This window comes from Blennius ocellaris (assembly GCF_963422515.1).
Source record: "Blennius ocellaris genome assembly, chromosome: 3".
Taxonomy (NCBI): Eukaryota; Metazoa; Chordata; class Actinopteri; order Blenniiformes; family Blenniidae; genus Blennius; species Blennius ocellaris.
Genome location: NC_137652.1, coordinates 14,724,031 through 14,735,880, shown reverse-complemented (window position 1 = coordinate 14,735,880; position 11,850 = coordinate 14,724,031). Strand labels below are relative to the sequence as shown.

General features: G+C 41.5%; 2 protein-coding genes across 2 annotated transcripts; one reads left to right on the top strand and one right to left on the bottom strand.

Moving 5' to 3' along the window:
- Nucleotides 1-2,403: 2,403 nt before the first annotated feature.
- rnf11a (ring finger protein 11a) lies at nucleotides 2,404-5,391 on the top strand. Its single transcript, XM_080494227.1, has 3 exons — nucleotides 2,404-2,758; nucleotides 3,267-3,439; nucleotides 3,629-5,391. The coding sequence occupies exons 1-3, from the start codon at nucleotides 2,660-2,662 to the stop codon at nucleotides 3,798-3,800; spliced, it is 444 nt and encodes a 147-aa protein (XP_080350353.1). The 5' UTR covers nucleotides 2,404-2,659; the 3' UTR covers nucleotides 3,801-5,391.
- Nucleotides 5,392-6,278: 887 nt separating this feature from the next.
- Nucleotides 6,279-8,531, bottom strand: hmox1b (heme oxygenase 1b). The gene is made up of 6 exons (XM_080520957.1): nucleotides 8,446-8,531; nucleotides 8,253-8,308; nucleotides 7,695-7,806; nucleotides 7,397-7,612; nucleotides 7,014-7,286; nucleotides 6,279-6,670 (listed from the first exon to the last, which is right to left on the bottom strand). The coding sequence occupies exons 2-6, from the start codon at nucleotides 8,300-8,302 to the stop codon at nucleotides 6,494-6,496; spliced, it is 828 nt and encodes a 275-aa protein (XP_080377083.1). The 5' UTR covers nucleotides 8,303-8,308; nucleotides 8,446-8,531; the 3' UTR covers nucleotides 6,279-6,493.
- Between the last annotated feature and the right edge of the window lie 3,319 nt (nucleotides 8,532-11,850).

Below are 11,850 nucleotides of genomic sequence, written 5' to 3'. Positions count from 1 at the left end.
ACACCATTTACACACGTTTTCAACTTGATTGTTAATACATTCTGGCAACACTGCTCCTGATTCATGGGGCACCAGAGCTGCCTCTTTCGGCACACAAGGCAGGAGTACAAAATGCCAAGACCCTTCCAATTTCTGAATAACTCCTTTCGTATGGATGACAAAAGAAATATCAGAAACATGCAATAGTTCTCATTTCCACAGTACTATTCAGTACAGTACTCTTCAGAACCATAGTTCTATTTCATCCCTCCAGACCACTAGAGGCGGTGCTTTAAGTGCTGGATGGTCATCCTTGTGCAGTTAAAGGCTTCCGGTGTCACATGAGTATATATAGACTATATAGACTCACGTGACATCGGGAGGTTACAAGTGACTTTGTTGTTATAATATTCTCAACCTGCGTATGTGCAAGGATGATCATCCAGTCATGCAGGATTCATAGAACCACAGTTACATACGTAACTTTTGTTGTATAGTGTATAGTTGTAAGTGTACTTCTGATCAATATTGTCATTTTTTTTTAACTATTTTTTTATACCACTTACTTGTAATTATATTCTTTATCGTACTATCAGGAACAGCTGCTTTAATGTTTTCATACACAATTTGGGAGCTCATTATAAAGGCCTTGAAATTCTATACTATATCAGTTACAGCACAAAACAAGCAAACGAAATGACACTTGCTTGATAGTCGTTTGGAATTGCAAACCTACCAGGTATGTAAGGTTGTAACAGAGGACTAACTGTTAAAGACCATGATGATGAAGAAGGGAAAATGGAGGCAATCTGCTGTGGTCAGTAATGGCCTCAAGGTAAGAGAATTGTGATTGGTAGTGCATAATTTCACATCCCACAGCTTAGTGTTGTACTCAAGACCACCTAACCTGAGACCGAATCAAGACCAAGACTTTAAGGGGCTGAGGCTGGATCAAGAAGAAGACTAGGACATCCCAAGACCAAGATCTTGAAAATGTAGTCTCGAGACTTGATCTTGAGACAATCTTTTACAGTCTGCTTTCAGTGTGGTCCAATCTTGCCAGCAAAAAAATGGAAGCTTGTCTTGAATGCAAAGAAAACAAAAGTGATGGTTTGTACTCATTGTAGGTTGCCACAAAATGTTCCAGAAATACAGTAACAAAACCATTCAGGGTAAAGAAATAGAATGTGTCAGCAACTACAAGTATCTTAGCTTTGTGCTTGATCCAGAGCTTTCTTTTAATGAGCATATTGCAATTTTAGTCCACAAACTTAAACTGAAGATTGGATTTTATTTCAGAAAATAATCATGTTTTACCCTAAGTGCTCATAAATGCTTTGTGTCTGCAACATTTTTACCACTTATTGACTCTGGTGATGTTCTTTTATGAGTTGTGTTCTTTTACCACTGTGCATTAAAGATTTTGACGAGTTGTGGTCTGATTCCCCGCTGTGAACTGTATGCCAGAGCTGAGCGGCATTCCCTCAATGTGAAGAGGTACACTCGCTGGATGACCTTAGAACACAAGGTTATTGGCTTGGTTCCCTCCTACTTACGTACTCTTCTTGAGGGGACCAGCAGCCATTACTCCCTATGCTCCGGTGACATTTTTCTTCTGCAGATTCTTCATGTTCGGACTGAACCAGAAAAGCAAGCTTTTCATTTCTCTGCCCCCACTGCCTGGAACACACTAGAAATCTGCCAGGGTGAGTTTGTAAAAACATGAACGATGCAACCGTTATTAGCAATGTTTCTTCTTTTTTTTTTTTTTTTCTCAAAATTGGCTTTATGTTAAGATTGTAGTCATTTTGGGGAGAAATTGTTTGCGTTTCTGAAAATATAGATATTTTCATGCTGTAAATTCTGCAGCAAACAAAGACTTTTTAGTTTAAATTTAAAGGTTATTATGGCACTATTTTACCAGTCCAGCTCACTAAAGATGAAATTGCTCTACAGTCTATTTGACCCCTGAACTGCTGTAAACAGAATGTGTGCATCCAGACATGCCTGTTACTGTCCTGGACCACAGAGGTAAATCCAGATATTATATATAGAGTGCCAATATTGTTTCTGGAAATTTTGTGTCATTGCAAGAGACACAAATTAGGCTTCTTCAAATGTCGTTTATTAATCATTTTATCATTATTTATAAAGTAAATAAAGTATGACCTTACAAGTCAGTTTCAGAATAAACTGCACCAAAACACATACTAATGATCCTTTTCACAATATAGCAACAGCGACAATAAAAAAAAATGATTGGGCAGGGGTTTATTTATAATAATGAGTGGATGGTTTATGTTTCGGTGCAGTTTGTGCGGAAAAGATAATGATTTTAAAACAGGTTTTAAATACAGTGCTGGTTGTTGTTTTTTTTTTTACCACTTCCGGAAAACGATATTTCCGGTTTGAGTATGTTGTAAACACAAAACAAAGTCGGACACGCAGGAAACTCGCGCTATCAAAACCCGTGTCATCGGCTGCAACAGGCGCTGTTGTGCTGATAGGCATTGTGCGTTTAGTTCGTCGTGTGTGACTTTCATGTTCTCCGTCAAGTTTGTCTTGGAATGAGCGCAAAGTGTTGGTTAACGGCTCGCTAGGCTAACGGCAGGCTAAACCGTTAGCTCAGCTCCAGTCCGCTGTCCGGAGTCCGCTGGACTCTCATGCTGGTCTCGGTTCAATGGGGAACTGTCTGTTTTCACAAGGTGCGGATGACCTGTCGCTGCTAAACGAGTCCGAGGGGGGCAGCCTGCCCGGGGAGCCCCCTCCGCCCTATCAGGTGAGCTGCCCCGGGACACAAGTGAAATCCAGCCCGGGATCAGGATCGTTGAGCTCGGCGTTTCTCTCGGACAGTCGGTGAAGAGCTGGGAAGCCTAACAGCACAATCGATACATTTAAGTTTTTTTTCTTTAAACGTCGATATGTTTTTACAAACCAAATCCACGCAACTCAACCTCTGCTCCTGTGAAAATGAAAGAGGGCGATAATAGCCCACGTGCTCTTTTCTGAAAACCATCCAATTTACTGTGAACATTTCACTGACACCAAATAACAAATAATAGTCTGTATTTCTCTAGTCTGCATGTGAGGTAATCTAATAAACTAATAATATTCTATTAAAGTCCTTGGGGAGTGAAGCATATATATTCGAATGAAATAGATCAATACAGAAAAGTAATGTAAATGGGCACAAAAAAACCCAACAATATATACATCAACTTTGCAAACGTCAGATTCCAGGTCTGCCTCCCTAACCTCTCAGCCACCTCTGCCCTCCTATCTTTCAGGAGCACGCTCAGCCAGTGCCGGTGTACCATCCCACCCCAGGTGAGAGCCGTCTGGCCAGCCAGTTGACCGAGGAGGAACAGATCCGTATTGCCCAGCGCATCGGGCTCATCCAGCACCTTCCCAGAGGCGTGTTCGACCCAGGCTCTGACCCCTCTGACAAGAAAGTGAAAGAGTGAGTTTCGCATGACAGACGTCACTGGGCAACCCTTCTTTTAGTCTTCCCTGATGGGATTTCATTATTGCTTATATTCTGCCGCTCGGTCATCAACCAGTCCGAAACACAACTGAATGATGTCAACAAAAGAGCTCTGACTCTTGCTGTGTTTGACAGCGTGTTTCTTTTCTTTTTCTTTTCCTTCAGATGTGTGATTTGCATGATGGATTTTGATTACGGCGACCCCATCCGATTCTTGCCCTGCCTTCACATCTACCACACGGATTGCATCGACCCCTGGCTGATGCGCTCCTTCACCTGCCCTTCCTGTATGGAGCCGGTCGACGCAGCCCTGCTGTCCACGTATGAAACCAACTGAGCGTTTCCTCTACGGTGGCTCCCATACGTAATCGCACCTTTATCGCCTAAACTGTCCTAGCTGTTTGAACCAGTAGCTAAGATGACGTGGCATTCTGCAGATATTTCTGGGACTGTTTGAGGGCGCAGACATATATTCACAGCTGTGCCCTACAGTTCATTGCCTGGGTCTGATATGCACTTTGTTGGGCTTTGGAAAGTCTTTGCCTTTCGCAGAAGGACAATGTGCCAAATCAAACTTGATGAGGAAGTTGTTCAAGTAGCAAAATATTACTGCAAAGTAATGTCACCTTTTTGTAGAATTTACAGTCATGGTTTCTATGCGAATCAACGTAATCTGCTTTCCTCTTCAAAAAGTAATGCTGAATTTGTTAAAAGGCCACATAGGTGCAGGAAACTTTGCAGCCAGTGAGCATCACTGCTTGCTAGAGTTTCACATAAAACGACAAGTTGTGATGACTCTGCTCCTTACATGAACCTGTCTTGAATGTCACAAAAACATTTGCCTCCTACTGAAATTAAACCATCAAAATACAAAAGCTGGTATACGTATTCCCGAATAATATTATGCATGGAGTGTCATTTCACTTTTTGAGGATAATTTGAAGATGGCTTCTGTTATTTTTCCTGCAGGAATATAAAAGGAACTAGATACCCGAACAATGAGATTTTTTGGTTTGTTGATTTTATGTATTCTACTCTTTCCTTTTGAAGCTGCTTTTGTAAATGTTTGTGTTTTTGTCCTTTGACTCTGGAAATCTTCCACTTTGGTTTTGCCTTGAGTTTGTGCTGTTTATTGTTTTACAAGGTCTTTTAGTCTGTACTTTTTTTTCTTTAATTTCATGTTGGTAACATTTACAAAGATACAATATGCTGTGCAATTCCCCTTAAAGCACCTTTGGGATACCCCCCCCCCTAATCTGAAAAATGTGTAGCTTATAGATTTAGTTTGTTTGTATTTGTGAGTTTTGAGGGGATGGTGAGTAGAGACTGGCATGTTAATGTAACATTTTGACTCAAGCCCATCCGTTTTACACCTTATTGTAGTTGCCGCTTTTTCTAGTTTGAAGTTGTTTGGTTTTCTCTTCATTCTGCAAGTAATGCATTTCCAAAGCTCCAGGATCTGTTCAAATGAAATGCTCTGGTGTTGGATATCTACTCTTGATGCTGACTGCGTAATGTACCGCACAACGTCGAATGGCAAAAGCTACAGCGGTATGAAGGGATGTAGCTCGAATGTATAGAATGAATTCAGCTGTTAAATATTTGGACAATTTAAGTGATGATGAGTGGACATTTCTGATTTACTACGCTCTTACTGTGCCTTTCAAGGTTGAGGTAAGCCAATTCCTGTGAAGTACAATCATTTATGACATTACCTTGTTTTTCTTTAGTTGTCCTCTAGGAGGAGACAGATACCAGCACTGTACCGGTGAGCGTCACTATGAGAAACAGGTCTAGGATGAAGCCAGACTTTCAATCTGGCTGCTGTTAACAATCAGCAACAATCATTTTTGTCTTTTAATTTATAGTGTGTGCTGCCAGTGCACTGGTTTTAGCGATTGCAGAGAACCACAATAAACGTGGATACCAAATCTTATCAAAGTGTGTTGTGTTTTGTTTGTGACGTTTTATGAGCTCCAGACGTTTCTCGGCGCAGGAGTCTAACCAACGTGTACTAAAGATAGCGTTTGAACCACGGTTTTATTACTCCTCTTCATATATACAGAAGATCTTCACGAGGAGCAGATTTCCACATTTGGTGCTGTAAAGTGCTGCTGAGGAGCTGATTGTAGCGGGGGTGTCGCATGTACCGGCCTGTCGGAGAGTCTAATCTGCCCTGCAAGACTTCCTTTCACGTTATAAAAAAGTTCAACAAACAAGAGTATCAAACAACACAACAGAGAACAATATAATCCGAAATGCAGTAGTATTACTATCAAAATACTTTGATATTAGTCTCTAATATGTGTCTTTGCTCTGAAACAAAGGGAAACATTTGGAGTTATTTAAAAGGTACAATCCTGTTACTGTTGTGGCCCACTCTGGATGAAATTCTCCAGTATAGGAACAAATTGAGTTCTATGCTTTAAAAGCGTTCTTTTTAGGTGTAAATTTGTGTTTAAACAAACTGGGAACCCACTTCCCAACAACTGTTGTTCATGTAATTTATGAAGATCAACCTTCAGCACGTACAGCGGGAGTGACACGCGTCCCCCCTCTGAACTGCTGACTTTAGAGCTTGGTGTGTTGCGGCTGTTGCATGTGATGTCATTTATAGGAACCATGAGTGAAAACATTCATGTTTTCACTTCCAGAAAGAGGAAACTTCTAGATGTCACATTGACAGGGCACTATTTTCATACATTAACATATAATTCAGTTTCACTAAATTTCTGTATTTTTGTTGTTGATGATTTATTTGATTTGGAAATGTCCAGCAGTGTCCTATCCAAAGATAATAAGACATCAGTTTTGAACAAGGGATTTTATTATAAAAAGTCACATTTACAGTATTCAAAACAAAGGCATTGGACATACATTTCACAGAGGGAACTTTTCAACAGTTATCATACGCAATGTACATTGTGGTCTCACTTAAATTACACCAATACAACAGTATTTCTTTTCATATTAATGTTTGAAAAAAACAAAAACATTACAGCAACCATTTAACAACGCACCATACCATCTCTATAAAGCATAGATTCCCAAAGCCAAAGCAACAAAGAGTCCCATGACTATCCTGAGCAGCGGGGAAGCGTTGATAGTTGTTCCCGGGAATCGGAGCGTTTTGGTGTTGGCTGTCATGGAGCACGATAAAGAGCTGCTTTCTGTGACACTCAGCATCTTCTGTAAATCATCAAACACCTGTAAAGTCAAATAGAAGACCTGCAATTAAACCTTGGCAGCGACAAAACAACAAGAAATGGTTGAATGGATTTGACTTGTACAGCTCAGTCTACATTGTCACATTCATCCATTCACACGCACACTCAAGGTGGTGGCTGCCAGTCAAGGGGCTCAATCCATCTATCGGTGACAATTCATAGTCCAATGTCAAGGACACTTTGACATTTGGTCAAAGGGGAGATCAAACCTGCAACCTTGCAACCCGTACTACCAGCTGATCCATAGCCACAACATCTCATAGTATGTACTTGTGTTCCTAGTGACACATCAGTTTAACTCTTCAACTCCACTAGTTGCTTACCTGAATGTTAAACTCAAAGGCTCTGACGGCCTCGTCCAGCACCCCGTTCCTCTCTTCCTCTGTCAGCTCCACGTTGTTCATCCGGCTGCGGTACAGCTGCTTGAACAGGTTGGGACTGGAGACACCGGGAAAGGCAAAGAAAGACAGACCCTCGCTGTTCTTCAGTCCCATGGACTTCTGGGCAATTCGACCGAGAACCTGCCCTCCAGACAGATCACCAAGGTAGCGGGTATAAGCATGGGCGACGAGATATTCAGGGTTTTCTTTACCAATCTGAAAAAGAAAAAAAAACCAGAGATGAAGTCAGTCAATTTATTCCCTTAAATTCACAGAAAAGACACATGAGCATGTATGTAACGTATGATCTGCACCTTCATACATACCTGTTTGAGTCTGTGGCAGTATCTTTCAGTGGCAGCAGGAACAACAATCTTCTTCTTCCACTCCAGCCCATAGAAGTATTCCAGGTCCTTCTCTATGGACGCCAACCTCTCCAGTTCAGCAGGGAAGTAAATCGGCGCCACAGCAGGGTGCTCGCAGTTTCTGTCCAGCTCTTCCTCCAAAGCCTGGTAGATCTTGTACAGCGAACACAGGAGGAGCTGCAGAAGAGGAAACAAGCCATGAAATCTCCATGATCACTGACCAACCACTCAGAGAGACATAAAAAAGAGCTTTCATCACCTTATATTGTGAAAGTGTGACCTTTCCTTTCTGGAAGCTCAACATTAGCTCCGTGTTTTCTGCTCGGACGTGACTCTCCTTAGTCACCTTTTTGATTTGTTCGGACAGATCCCTACGAAACGAAAAGATACATGATTAGTACAGCAATCCCAACATTAAACGTGTAGAAAATCTATTTTTTCTAATGTCACAAAAGACCACAGTCAAGTACAAGTTTAGTAAAATTGACAGTAAGTGCTACATGTTGTATTGTCGACTAAGAAATAGCCAATAAATGAAGGGCAAATATGGGCTTCCAAACTATATTTGCAATGTCTATATGGCTACTTATCTGAAGAAGGGAACACAGTTCATAACTTTACAAGCAGGTACTGTTGGATCCACAGCTTGATGCTGCACCACTAATCCAAATATTAGATTTAGTCCAAACGTTGCAAGCATTCAGACTACAAAGATTCATCTGCTTATTGACACAAGTGGTACTTTTGAGGTGATGCTATAAGTTGAGAAAGGCAAACAGATTTAGAAATGTGAAAAATCAGAGCTGGTCAATCTCACCGGTCAGTCATCTGCTCCGCTGCTGTCTCAGTCTTCTTCTGCACGTCCATTGTAACCTTAAAAAAAAGGAGGGGGGGGGTAAGTAGTTTAGGAGGATGTTCCTACAGAGCACAAGTCATCTTATTGTCTAGTTTAGAAGTTAACAATTTGTTCAAAATGTTTAAACTAAAGCATCAACATTATTGTTACTCACCGTTGTGGATGAAGTTGAGTAGGTTTGGTCGGTTGGTCTCTGCCCTCACTGTCTCTGGATGTCCAGTACAGATTGTGCTGTGCCTGCTTCCAGTGTTCTCTTTTATACACTTCTCCTCAGTCTCCTCCCCACAACGGCTCAATGAAAACAGGAACTCGCAGTCACACACCAAAACCAGGCTAAACATGACTTCAGCAAAACCGGGAGGAGGGACTAAGAGTGAACATGATTCAGCAGCTTTCGGAGCAGGCCAGAGCTGGGGGAAGGGAAGGGAGGGACAACAGGAGTTGGCCTGAGTGAGGAAGTTCCAGCAATGAACTGGGAAAACAGGAGGAGGAGCCGAGGCCCAAACATGACACTGCAGCTCTGCGATTCCAAAGTTGAGCCTGACGGGTAGGGGTGAGGAGGACTCTAAACATGACACAGAGTTCTAGCTGGAGAGGGAGAAGGTGTTGAAATAAAGTGACTAATCTTTGAAGGAAACAATCGCGTGATTGTAACTAGACCCAGACAAGTCCAACTACACAGCTGGATTATGAAAAGTCTATTAAAAATCTCAGTTTTCTCAGAGGTTACAATGGAAATCTGATTTAGTGGAGCCTGGTACAAGTTTCCTAAAGGGAGTGTTTACATTTAAAAAGGTTTACTACAATTACCACCAGCAATATTTAGTTCATTTGAATTAACTTTTCATATATATTTGCACTTTGTATGACCATTCTAATTTGGCCACTTGAGCCGTTTACCACCTACACTAGACTCTACCATGTCATTCAATATGCACCACAAGCCAGACTGTGTTTCAGATAGAAATGACTGGATTAGTGGGAATATTTAGTGTAAATTGACATAGATACATATACATATAATACCATTCAGTTCCTCCGACCTCTATGCTGCTTCATTCAACTCAGGCTTGTGTTGGCGATGGAGCCAATTCCAGCTGAAGAGCAGAGTTGGGGAACATGGACACACTGGTTGCCAGTCCATCACAGGTCAAACACAGAGAGACGCACACCTGTACAAACAAACTGACATTCAATTCCGAATCACCGATTAGCTCCAAATCCATGCTTTTGGACTTTTAGGCAGGACCTGCAGTTATCTGGGTAAACCCTAAGTAAGAACAGGTTTGAGTTCAGGTTGGGTTGGTGTTTGCAAACACACAACCTGAAAGCATGTTGTTATTGTAGTTATTGTCTAACACACCGTAGCTGTTTACATTTCAAGAAAACTTCACCAGTAAAGAAAACATTCTCCAGTCAATTGAACCCCCATAAAACTTTTACAACAAAGTTGATTGAATTCAGAAGTATAATACTAAAAATGTCATGTTTTGACGACATGTGATTCGGAGCAGTTATCTGCAGCGGCAGCTGTCCCGCAGCTCCAGTAACTCACAACAACAGACAGATCTCAGGTCACCTGCTCCAACGTGACTCAGCGCAGAGAGACAGCGGGGGAAAACGTGAGTCAGCAGCGTCAGCGCAGACTGTGACCCGCATTAAAGCTAAAGAGGCAATCAGTTCAGAAGATCTTTATATTTCACCTGCTCCTCAGATTCAAACTCATCAAGCTTCAGCAAAGACAAAATATGAGATGTCAATTGGAATCACTGCAGTTAATCAAATATCAGTAGAGCTGTCATTTGGTTTTGAGGGTGTCATTGATAGTTATATTGTTTTATTTATACACAAGTCAATGGCATGTTGTAATTTTTGTTCATATGCAGTCCAGAATACTCTTCATCTTGTGTTCTCCCGCTTTCAAAACAATAGCAACAGTTTCCCTGAAAACTCCCCCTGAAGGAAGAGCACCAGGCCCGCCGCCCCTACCCGCAGAACACGCGCTGTGCGTAGGGCCCCGCGATCCATGGGGGGCCCCATTTTGCGCAAGTGAATTGAATTTCCCTCCGGATCAAAAAAGTATCATCATTCTCTGCAAATGCGCAAAGGATGCGCATGCATTTTGCCGAGAGGCGCGTAGAGCACCGCCACCGAGTTAGCCCGAGGCCGGAGAGAGGAAAAAAAGAGACGCAATGATTGAAAGCGCAAAGCGTCACCATCTGACCAATCAGCGATCAGATGGGCCGGCAGGCAGTTGTTTACAGGTAGAGAGTAGAGAGAGAGAGAGAGAGAGAGAGAGAGAGAGAGAGAGAGAGAGAGAGAGAGAGAGAGAGAGAGAGAGAGAGAGAGAGAGAGAGAGAGAGAGAGAGAGAGAGAGAGAGAAAAAGAGATGGCTTCCAAATGTCAATACGATTCGGGAGCTAGCAAAAGAAAGAAAAAGTCCAAACAAGAAGAGGCTCGTGCTTCACTTTGTGGCATAAACTGTTTATGCCACAAAGTTTTTTCAGACGTGTGCATCTGTAAAGTTATTGTTCCACTGTTGATCTGTAAAGTTCTTGTTCCACTGTTCATCTGTAAAGTTCTTGTTCCACTGTTGATAGAGGCTGTTCATTTGATTCGTTAGTAATCGTAATTTATTATTATTATTATTATTATTATTTTTATTATTATTATTATGTTATTTGAAGGGGGCCCCCAAAATAAAATCCTGCTTAGGGCCCCCACTTGGCCTGGGGCGGCCCTGAAGAGCACTGCCATGCTTGGACTCCAACTGAGGATATTCCAAGTGTGAGGAAAAGTTGCTCACCACTTTTTTTTTCTGCAACCATATTTGCATGAATTGAATCTTCTCCTTTGAGTCATCCACTTCTATCTGTATATTTTCATTTCTTTTGCAACCAGAAAAAAAACCAACAACCATCCTTTTTGTCACACGAGTAGACAGAGTTGGCCATTCTTAGTACCGTACAGGAGTAATATTGTACTAGTGTCCTACCATTATGATGATCATTTTTATTTCAGACACAGTAATCACAACATGTTCTCAATCATAACTATGTTTTAAACATACAGTATGTACATACATACATACATATACAATTGTTGCTTAGGAAAGAGATGCTTCTGGATAATTTGCACATATTTTAGGTGAGCCAGGAAACCTCAGATCTCATGGTCCATCATCATATCCAGGAATTTTTAAATCTTTCACATTTACACCCAGTAAAAGAATGTAACTGTTGAAATGTGTGATAGTTTATTTTGTTTTAACTGTGCTGCTGTTCTGTTCTTTGATGTAATAGCAGCGGTTCTCAGTGATATTACTGTCAATGTTGTTTCCTGTATCCATGTCTTCCTGCATGTTCTGTTGTTTGTACTGTAGTGTATGTAAATGTTTTCAGTTCGAGTTTATCAGTGTTCTCAGTCAGAGATGTCGATGTTGAGCGTCATCCTGTGTGTGAATTGTTCATGGCTGTTGGCAACTGTCACGGGTGCTCAGTTGAATTTGTCCAACTCCTCCAAGTCACTGATTACCGCAACCTATCTGAATGGTCAAGTT